At 42.1% G+C, this 11,693-nt stretch overlaps 1 protein-coding gene and 1 pseudogene across 1 annotated transcript; both read right to left on the reverse strand.

Annotated features, from left to right (window-relative positions):
* Window positions 1-8,304, reverse strand: part of LOC126388598 (uncharacterized) — a 31,805-nt pseudogene extending 23,501 nt beyond the window's left edge.
* Window positions 8,305-8,314: 10 nt separating this feature from the next.
* On the reverse strand, window positions 8,315-9,504 carry LOC126388599 (uncharacterized). The gene is made up of 6 exons (XM_050041797.1): window positions 9,472-9,504; window positions 9,265-9,367; window positions 9,065-9,156; window positions 8,703-8,972; window positions 8,467-8,560; window positions 8,315-8,328 (listed from the first exon to the last, which is right to left on the reverse strand). The coding sequence occupies exons 1-6, from the start codon at window positions 9,502-9,504 to the stop codon at window positions 8,315-8,317; spliced, it is 606 nt and encodes a 201-aa protein (XP_049897754.1).
* Between the last annotated feature and the right edge of the window lie 2,189 nt (window positions 9,505-11,693).

Raw genomic sequence — 11,693 nt, forward strand, 5'->3', positions numbered from 1 at the left:
GAGGCTAAGGCTATGCTATGTGGCTCCGCACCGGCTATAGGGGGCTGGCTAACTACCGCAGCTACTGAACGGTTTTCCATGGTGCGGAGCCGCGCTTCTAATTCACTAAGCCTCGCCTCCAACGCAGCAAATAAGCTACACTTATTACAATTACCACTGTCGCTACAGGAGGCAGAGGCATAACTGAACATTTGGACACCGAGCAAGAGAGAGCAGAGGGAGAAGCCATCGTTAACTGTAAAGCTAATGTAGCTACCAAGGCTAGTAACATGCAAACAACAGCTAAGAGATTAGCAGGGAAGTCGTAAAAAGGAGGAGAGCTATAAGTGCTTAAACAGAACTAGTGTGGGTTTAGATGTTAAAGAAACTGAAGTGAGAAAGCAGAAAGCAGGCTAGTAGAATTCACCAGAGCAGTACAGAGATGCTGTCACAGAAACACCGGAAATGACGCAACTCGCTTACCGCAATACGTCAGCACGTCCACCAGTCCTCTGCCTCTAGGCTCGGTCCCTAATTAAAGCTGCAAGCAGCGTTGGGCGGGACCTCGCACTCGTGCCTGTTTCGGCCCCCAGCTTATGTCGTCATTGTGAATTATTTCGAAATATCAAACATATGGCCACAAACATCAGAAAATCCTTACAGAGCTGAACGTTTTGATGTTTGAATGCTTTCTGTAGCTGTAGGTATGTAGAAGTGATACAGTGATACTTTCACTGGTATCGTACAGTAGTTCCCAATTTTGGTACCGTGACAAGATGTCACGACCATTCCATTCGGGGTCGCGCAGTGAGGCGGCTCGGGTGCCGCTTAAAAAAGTGTTCCCCCACTTTTGGGAGTGGGGGAACACTGCTCTCTCACAGGCCCAAAGCGTTCCCCTACTTCTAATTTTACAAATTAAGCACTTATTAGTTTGGCTAAGATAAGTCTGCAAAGATATTGTCACTGCCATTGGTTTGCCTGATATTAAAATAAGACGGCTTCAGTATCACTAGCTAATATAGGGGTGTCTTTTGAACGCACTCTCAACCTGTTCAGCAACGATGCAAATACACTATCCTTCTGCCTAACTATGGTTTTCAACTCCACAATACTAAACCTACACCACAGGTCCACACCAAGCTGACAACTATACAGAGGCTTCCCTTTAACGGGAGGCAACTGATAGAAGTCTCCAACAGCAATCACACTGACATTACCAAATGAGGAAAAGTTGCCTGTCTGTTTCACCTGCCTTAACCTACCATGAACATATGCTAACAGATTGTGATCAACCATACTGATTTCATCTATCATTACAATTTGGAGGTGACTTAATTTGGCTCGTAAAGAGTTTAGTTTGTCCTCACCCAAAGGGATATAAGTTAAACTTGCATGTATGCCAATACTGAATGTCTGATGAATTGTTGCTGCATTTAAATTGTATGCAGCTATGCCTGTAGGTGCGGTTAATAAAACAAAAATATCATCTGGTTGATGACAAAGCAACAGACAACAGCCTCCCTGCTTCATACTGTATAGCCCTAATTAAATGACTTTTCCCCGTTCCTACACCACCTGTCACAAACACATGCAGAGGTTCTGGGTTTTTACCCATCACCTTCTGCAAACACCATTGTCTTACCTTATAAAACACAGCCATTTGTTTCTCATTCAGAGACATAACTAAAGCTAAGCCCTCATTTCTACACATCACATTACTCTTCCTCTCTAACTGTGCTACCTGTCTCCTTTCAACAACTAAATCTGGCACATTTTCCAGACATTCCTGTAACTGTTCCTCTGCTATCTCAGATCCCTGCTGTTGCCTTCTCTCCTCTAAACACTCAAGCCGTTCACCTTCCTGTTCAGGACACAGCTCTCCCCAAGCATCCTCCTCAACAACACCAAGCTGCGCAGCAATCTCCTGCGCACGCTCAAAATCTGGGCAATCTACATCAAACTCCTCCCTATTATTTTTCACCACATCCTTAACAACATGTACTGACCCATCACTGAACGTCACACTTCCACTCTTATGGAACTGTTCAAACAGCTCAAAGCCTTCAGGTTTGAGGTCTGAGTCAGTTCTATAGGGAATGAACAACTGCAGCAAACTCTGAAAATGTGCCTCCGGATGTTTTTCCAAACTAACACGCATGTATCTAACAGCAGCAGATTGAGTACGTGTTCTCCTCAAAATAAAGCCCAAATCATTTTTCAATTGTATCATGTTTGCAGACTTTTCATTTTTTAAAGGATACGATATTCAGAAGCAAATGTGGCCATACACATGTTTTCAAATGTGTCAGTGTCAGGCCTGTTCTTATATCTATTGAATAAGCTTGTCATCCACAAATCTTCTGTTTTAAGATCATGTGAAGATGCTCTCTGCTTTAAAACACTGAGGGGTAAACCCATCTTCACTGTATTACTCCCTGTTGGCACAAACACAACCTTCCTAGAGCACTCCTTCAAATGCAAGTTAGTTAACCTATACACTGCCTCCTGAGCGCTAACGTCTCTATTATGCAAATACACACTGCCTAACTTTTTCAATGCCTCCTTAGCAGAGACATTTCCTTGTTTTTGTGCTTCTTTTTGGGCATTATTCAATAACAGGCCAATTTCCCTCTCTGCTTTTGTAATATAAGATATTATATATAGAACAACTGCGTATGCATCAGTTACAAAGCTAACGTCAATATTAGCGTTCCAACACTTCAACAACTGCTTGCTATACTGATTTACCCAAACTTCATTTACTCCTCTCTTATAAACTACCTTGGTTGTCTTTTCCATTCTCCTATACGCCATTTCAAAGATCTCCTGATTAATGCCTACTCTCATAAACAACTCCTCTACACTACCATACAACTCACTTTCCACTGCTTTCTTAACGGATTCCAAAATAGACTTGGCCACCTCTATTCTCATCTTGTGATTGCTGTCAAAACACCTACAGACCGGTTTGTCTTCTGACTGAGGAACCTCCCCTGTCTCCTCTGTCTCCTTCTTGTCACATGTACATTTTTGTACTTCTACTTTACAGATAAATGTACGCTCAGAAACAGGTTTTGGGAAATTAAAACGACATACTGTCTTCTTTTTCCTGCATGACTTTGAATGTCGTTTTGAATGAGTTTGCACTGATGACACAATGTCCAATAATGCATCATCATCTGAAGGTAACTCACATGATACGTACTTATCAATAAACTCTACAACCTCCTCATCTGTATTCTTATCAATTTGGGGAGCACCCTCAATCCAAAACAGACAGTGAACATGAGGAGAACCGCGCTGCTGAAACTCAACCCTATGAAAATAATCCATTATTTTGCCAATTGGTTGAGCAGGAGACATGAGAACCTCTTTCAGAAAACAATGCCATCTGTAATCAAACATCCTTGCTGCTGTAACTGGGTTACCATGCAACAATTCGCACCTGTCTGCCCACTCCAGATCTTCTACTGTTTGTGTTCTGCCTTCCTGCTTCAGGATGCTGGTCAGGAGATTTTGCCCGCGTAGATCTGCACATGAAAATGAGCAAAACCATGTAGGAATCCCTAACTGCTGCACACAGGCCATGACGTCCTTCTGCACTGACTGCCAGAATGCAGGACTCCCCCGTCACAGGTTTTAAAAATCGAAAGCCATCATCAAACTGCAACAAGTGCTTTAGAGACTCCTCGTTTGTCAACATATTCTGCGTAATCCTTTCTGACCATTGACCTCCCTTACCTTTACGCAATGCCACAGAAACACTTGACATCACCCGATCAATCTCTGACATGTACTGAGCAAAAAATATGTACTCAACATTACGTGCAAAACGACCATCGCGGTGCATAATCCTATTGTTAAAATAACGCGACAGACTCAACTGATGACATTGACTGTCATGGAAGGTCTTTTCACCCAAAGGAAACAACACAGGGAAACTTTTTGCTTCATTACTCTGGTCAGAAAGCATCCTAACTGGACTATTTCCCTCTGCAGGTGCTATATTTACAATATCATCAAAATACTGATCTAATGTTTCCTGACCAATATCAACAGGCATAAGACATGTGTCCTGAAACATGCAGTGCTGCTGTCTGTCATGTAACAGTTCATCTTGTGTTATGTCTGCTGATTCTCCTATATCATCAACACCAGCCTCTAGTACAACCTGACCAGCAACCTCATTTCCTTTACTAGCCTCATTCTCACTATGTGATCCACTACCAGCTACATCCTCACTAGCTGAACCAGCCTCTTCCCTCTTCTCATCTTCCTCCCTAAAAAATTCATTAATCCACTCCTCATTATACTCTATGTTTGTATAATGAATATTGAACCTCTTTAAATATTCCAGCGCCTGTTTTACATGCAATGTATCTACAAACTGGTACTTGTAATGTCCCTTATATGTCAACTTGTGCTTTAATTTCACCTGCACCAAAGATCCTTCCATGCTTGAACGTGGCAAGACATTACTAGTCTGTGTAATGTTGGCAGGAACACAGGTCACTGGACCATGCACTCCATTTTGCCCCCCTTTAGGTAATGCCAACATTTTCATAAAAGGAATATGCAAAGCTATCAAATGCTGCTCTATACTATTCAAACATCCCAGTTCTGGTGGAATGGGATCAACTTCCAAGTTGTTACTCCAACATTGAGCTGGTATCTGACCTGCAATAATCTTGCGATGACACGTATGGCAAATCCACAGCTGACCTCTACACAACACCAACTGGCAAGGAACAACACACTGATCAGTACATCTATGCAAGTACTTGTCACTAATGCACCTGTCTGCAATACCACATGTAGCTAAACTTTTACCATAAACTTCCCTTACACAGCTCTGCACCTGATATCTAAACAACAACCTATGACACACACAACACACAAAATCTGGACCATCCTTGACTTTTGCCAAAAACTCCTCCATAACAAAACCAAAGTCTACTGACATCTCCATCCTCTGCTTCCTACTCAATTTGACACTATTCATAACTATCCTTCTATGTTCAGCGCTCTCTGTGTATTTTTGTACACTCAGGTTTTTAACCCTTTCTCGATGTTCAGCATTATCTCTGTATTTCCCTACACTCAGGTTTTTAACCCTTTCTCTATGTTCAGCATTATCTCTGTATTTCCCTACACTCAGGTTTTTAACCCTTTCTTGATGTTCAGCATTCTCTCTGTATTTCCCTACACTCAGGTTTTTAACCCTTTCTCTATGTTCAGCACTCTCTCTGTATTTCCCTACACTCAGGTTTTTAACCCTTTCTCAATGTTCAGCATTGTGTCTGTATTTACTAACACTCATCTGTTTCACTTGCATCCTGTGATCATTGCTTTCTCTATACTTAGCCATACTCTTACCTTTACTAATGGCTTTAATCTTCTGTCTGTGCTCAACATTGTGTGTATATTTCACCATACTGTGAGCTTTACACCTCATTTTAATCTTCTGTCTGTGCAGGATGTCTTCTGTATATTTTGTAATGTTCCTTGTTTTAACATTTTCTTTATACAATACATCTTCCTGATACATCTTTCTAAACTTAACTTGACGTGTCTCCCTAAGCAATGTATTCTTTTTTTCCTGTATCCTTTTTCTCTGCTTCATATACTTTGACATTACAGACTTAATAACTACACCATCATTGGACTCTGAATATTCCTTACTTCCAACTGCGAACTTGTCACCTTTCACAACATCAGTCACACTGGACCTTAAACTATAACCTGACACTTCACTAACTTTACAATAACTATAACAAGTCTGAAGTCCAGGCTTATGCACACAAACAGTGTTGTCAAAATGCTGTCCCATTACATTTTGTACATAAATACACTCTGCTGACACTTGTACTTCAACCAACGTTCACCATAAAAAGTACACACAGATAACCAATCAGCTGTGACCTGGATTTCTACCTCTGTAGCCCAAGTCGTCACATTTCTCATCTTGGACTTCTTAAGATACTCTGAGACAGATGAGTATTCACTTCTCAGAAGACTCCTATACTTATCTGCATTGTTTTGTAACTCTTTACACACAGTTAGCCTAATCTTGCAATGGTGCTTCTGTGAGCCACTCACAGCCTGAGAGATGGCTCTGAAGAAGCAGTTACCATCAGCCACAATTCTGTCATTTAAACACGGGACCCCTAACAACCCCACCTCTGTGGACACCGAACCACTGACCTTTTTGAATACTATATTTAACTTACTACACAACAATTTAGAGACATTTACACTTAGAGGACAGAAGAGCAGCTCCTCATTTGCGACAGCACTAACAAATTCTACATCTGCATTAACCTCACCAACATCAAATGCCTTAAACTTCTTCAACACACTAGTACTAGAAGACCTTTTTCGCTTTCTACAATCATTAACTGCTGATTCAACTGCTGAACCACTGCTCAGCTGACTGGCTGTAGTACCAACAGAAATGCAAGACACAGCTGGAATTCTAGCTCCATCAACATCACACTCAGACACACAATTTTCTGAAGAAATGTGTTTTACGCTGGCCTCAGATATGTCATTACACTCTGCCACCTTACCAGTACTCATCTCAGTGATATAGCTCTTGACAGAAACACCGGACAGCAGTGGGCTTTCACTTTCACTGACACAAACACCACACAGCTCAAAGACTTTCTGCCTACAGGTGAGACTTTCTTCTAAACAACAGATGTATTGATAAAGATCCTCTAGACAAGCAAACTGCAACACCACACTTTTGCCATCGCTATGCAACAAGCCAATATCACTACGCGAGTGACTGTCCACTACAGCAAACTGCCCATCTTCACAAATGGTGGCAAAACTACTCCCACACAGAGTCATAATACATGTACTATACTGACTGAAGATTGTCTCCAGTCCATTTCAGACTGAATAACACACCGTTGTTAATGTTTTCACCCTCAGTTACGCCTACTTCACCCAACACTGTGTTACCATACTTAAAGCTAAACAACTGGTCCTCTATGAAGAACTGCTGCGGCAAATTTCCAACAGACAGCAGTTTAGACTTTTGACTAAAAGATTTCAGGTTGCGCATAGCAGTATACATCTCATCACCTACAACCGACACACGATCCACAACACACTTATCCCATGAAAACACACTCAACAATGTGTGTTTGGCTAAGCTGGCCACAGCTATAGCCATACACTGCTGACCTTCGTACACAAACCACACATCGCCCTGGTGAAATGTTCCCCTTACAACCTTCCCTAGCGTAAACCCTCTGCTACCCTCTGTTGCCACAACAACTACACTAACATCAGGAACACTAACAAAAGGAACAAAAACATCCTTATCTGTGCCGATCCTCTGTGACATCCAAGTTCCCTCCTGGATGGCAGACTCCATCGGCATGGCAAGGCACGCTGCAGCAACCTCCTCCACCACCTCCACGGACGGCTGGGCTGTGACCTGCACCTGGCACAAAAACAAAGTATAAGGGTTTACTAAATAATACAACAAAGTACAACATGTTACTGCTTCCTAAAATCATCAAAATTGCATTTTATTTAAAATAAAACACACCTCCTGGACTGCTGGGCTGGACTTGGAGGTAGACTCTGTCACATGGGCAGGCACAGGTTTTGCAGAATCCTATTAAGAGAGAATATGAAACAAAAACCATTAAAATGCAACACTCATTTTCATGCAGCATATGTTTTAGAAATAAAGAAAATCCACATCATTAACATCCTTAAAAAAAACATAAGCAAAACACCAACCTTCCGCTTTCGTCCTCTGTGACAAGACCTCTTGGCCGGCGCTTCACACGGAAAGTCTGTTGGAAGGAGAACAAACCTCTATATAAACTGTCTTCCTGTTTTGACATACACAGTATTGACGCAATGTCCAAACAGCTTACCTGGCTGGCTGGCAAATCAGCAGAGAAGCCAGAGCCAGAAGAAGGGGAAACCTCCTCCATGGCATCCAACATGCCACTGCTGAACCACACAGGGTTGGACGGGATGACAGACTGTCCCACCAAAGACGTTCCAGTCTTACAAAAAAACCCAACAAATTTGGTTAGATTTCATTTTTGGACAACAAAGTTTGCACAACTGTAAACCACAATTTGTCTTGAAGCAACACATTACCTTGCCCTGCCGTCCAACCACTGCCCACTCGCAGAGGTCTCTCTGACGCATCACAGGAACGTGCCCCGTCACGACCAAAGTGGGGGACACCCGGCCACCCGGCGATCTCCTGGGAGACACCGGGGGCGCGGGCGGAGGGGGTGCCAGCAGGAGGAACGCCACGTTCCACAGCAGCTGCACCAGGATGGGCATGCCATCAGAGTCACTGAGGTGCACCTGAAAGACACATAGGTGAGACCTGACACACATGACAGACACATCATCAATCCTTCTAATATTTACACTTGTATAAATTATGTAGCATTACACATTATATCAATTATAACTGTGCTGATCACCATAATTGTAACGTACCCATGCGTACTGCGACACGGTGGTATTCCTGACGCAACTGCTCTTGGAAGCCAAGGTCCATGGTCAGATGGGGAGGGAAGTCCAACACAAAGACCTAGAAACAACAATTTCTTCATGAATTTACTTGAACAAACACATAACAGAACAGTCTGCTCACAACTACCAAATAAATACTGATAACAGTGAGTACAATAACAAAAACAAAAAAAAAAAAGAATAAATACATAAAAACACACCTTAGGCCAGCGACTGCATACGGCAGTCAGGAGCGCAGCAAAGTCCGCTGCCTCACTGATGGTCCTGCTGGCAGTGAGGTTGTTGCTTGGGGCGAGCACACACACAAGATCCGGGGTGCATGGGACACCAGCACACAGCACCTCTGTCCTCAGCTCACTGGCGTCCGCACCTGGAACAGACAGAAAACCAAAAGACAGACAGCCCTCTGGAATGGCCACAAACCCGTCCACCATGAAGCGCAGGTGGGAGTCTCCAATGACAAACACAGTCTGGAATAATAGAGACATAGCTTTAGAACACAAACACCAAGTATGACACCAAGCAATCATCACTGTCTTCATTATTGAGACAGAAATCATACCTGCTTCTCCGGATGCTGAGCTGGAGTGACCAACTTGAAGCTGCGCTGGGTCAGCTCTGAAGTTGGCCATCTCCGCACACGATGGCGGTAACCAGTTCAGACAAATCAAAATTCAAAAATGTCAGCACAAGATTTACACATCTCTAAATAACATTTATTGGTACCATTGAAGCCTGTAAAAACAGTTATTTGATACATACGAGCACGGAACTCGGGGACAGGCAGCAGGGGAGTCCAAGTCTGCGCCGTCGCCATCCTCCTCTTCAAGGCCTGAGCACGCCGGTGGGACTTTGCACGGGGCATCTAAAAATTACACAAACAACCAAAACAAATTCATTAAACATTTACACAGAAAACATGCAAATCACTCAACTGTGTGGTAATAACACTCAAAAACCATAGTTTACCATGCAAAATCTGGCGTCAGTCTTCACATACATAATTACCTCAACTTACCTTGGAATCAGTAGACAGACACCTATAAAAACAATGAAGTGTGTGTGTTTGTGTGTGTATGTGTTTGTAGGCCTATGTGTGTATGTGTGCCTGCATGTGTATGCGTGTGTATGTGTTAAATCAGAAATGTGTGGATCACATGGTTATCTGTGTTCACGACTGAATGAATGAATCTGTGTGTGGTGTGTACAAAGTGTAGATCACAGGATCACAGATGATGTTTAGATGATTGCAGGTCAACCGCAGCTGTGTATCTCAGAAGGTTGCAATCACACAAACAAGTCAGAAGGCTATCTGTAGATGAAAGAAAATGCATTTCTTAATGTACTCACAAATGTGACATGGACAATCTTAATTAAATGCTTTCAAGAAAATATAATAAAATAGCACAAGGTTTAAATCAGCATCATTTCTATCCATACCTCCTGGATAAAGTCATCCAGTGCTGTAAATATTGTGTGAAATATCTAACATGGTAACCTGTTACATGGACACTAAATCCAGAGACAGGAAAATTACAGCAAAACGTATTTTGATACAAAAAACAAGTAGCCCTCAAATAATTGTCTCAATATAAAATACACAACTACGTATGTGTATATCAATATATATTTTAAATAGAATTAATATAAATAATGCCCATCCCTGACTACATCTCTGCATTAAACATTTAAATCTACCAAAATTAGGTTCCAAATCAGAGACAAACACAGCCATGCACAACATCTGATCTTCCTCTCAACAACATGATTAACATGCACAGTCATCTAACACAACACAACATATGAAAATATACTGAAAGAACCATGTTATGACAGATAAATACTCATAGAAAATTTCACCTTTGGTAACCAGCATGGAGTATGACGTTTTTTGTGGGCGGGATTTAGCTAAATACAAAACAACTCTTAACAGACATTAGCTAGTGCTAGCTAGCGAGTTCTTTTAGCTTGTGTAAGACAATGGCAGTCATAATCAATTGCTGTATTCAATATACTCTTTCAAGTGCCAGAGCACACTGTGGAACAAACTGTACTGTACGTAAACTCAGACCACTAATTCTGAATGTTAGCGTGCAATCATCCACATCACCGCAACGTCTGTGGAGACGGAACAGAAAAGCACCGACCGCATTGACAGTGTGATTAATGCAGCTCATAGTCATTGCATAATAAAAACATGAAGATCCGTGTCTTTCACCAACAGGGCTCTCATTTTAATGTAGAGCGTTAGACTGAATTTACCAATGCACCATGTCAGGTCACTCACTCTGAATAACTCACTCTGAATTACTTACTTGAATAAATAAAACTGACCAACGGGACCACACTGGCCGACCCGTATGCTCTCATTCAGTTGAGATGGATGATTGTTACAGAAAGCCAATCTTACAAAGAGGACCACACTTGTTTGTTTTGCTATGGAAGCTAACATTAGCTAAAGCACTAAAAAGTTAGCGTGTCAGAGAAATCCAATATTCTTCTTAATACCCGCCCAGTTTCTAATGAGGTAGACATGATACAATACCTTAAACATCCATACGACATGAATAGTTTATGTTTAAGCAGATATTAAGTGTGCGCTGCACATGTGAATGGGATGAAAACCGATCACTCTGACTCCTCTCTCAATCGGTTGTGTATGCTGTAACATAATGTTAGTATTGTTGGGAATAGAATGATTTTATGTGTTTTACTATAAGTTGTGTTTCACTATATAAGTTTTAGATGTGTGAACAATGAGAATACTGAGATGATTTCAGCTGATCTGAATGTGTTTGCTTTGCAGAAGTGGAGAAGTACAGGAGAGGAAGAGACATGAAGTCTGAGGAGCACATACCGCAATGCTTAGATAATTAGTTTCATATATGGTAAAAAGAATAGAAAGTGATGTACAGATAGTAAGGTACAGCACGTGTAGGGAGTTGTGTTGTTCTCTTGTCTTTCAAAACAGGAACCACGCCCCCACCGCCAGCGGGAAGGAGTCAGATTAACACGAGGCAGGGGCGTGGTGTGGTGAAGGAGGAAGTGGAACTGCCAATGAGAAGAGGACAACGCCTTGCGTGCACAATGACACTCTGTTACGCTCAAATATACTGGGTCAGGGAAAGGACAGGAGGTCAGACTTCGTGAACTGACACACCTTTGTTGTTCGTCAGGGACGTGAAGTTGAG

This window comes from Epinephelus moara, chromosome 4, assembly GCF_006386435.1.
Source record: "Epinephelus moara isolate mb chromosome 4, YSFRI_EMoa_1.0, whole genome shotgun sequence".
Lineage (NCBI taxonomy): Eukaryota > Metazoa > Chordata > Actinopteri > Perciformes > Serranidae > Epinephelus > Epinephelus moara.

Coding starts and splice junctions, on each gene's coding strand:
- LOC126388599 (XM_050041797.1), bottom strand. CDS start 9,504: ATGTATGTGAAGACTGACGCCAGATTTTGCATG. Junction 9,157..9,264: donor TGTCCCCGAGTTCCGTGCTC/GTATGTATCAAA, acceptor TTGTCTGAACTG/GTTACCGCCATCGTGTGCGG. Junction 8,973..9,064: donor CTCAGCATCCGGAGAAGCAG/GTATGATTTCTG, acceptor CTATTATTCCAG/ACTGTGTTTGTCATTGGAGA.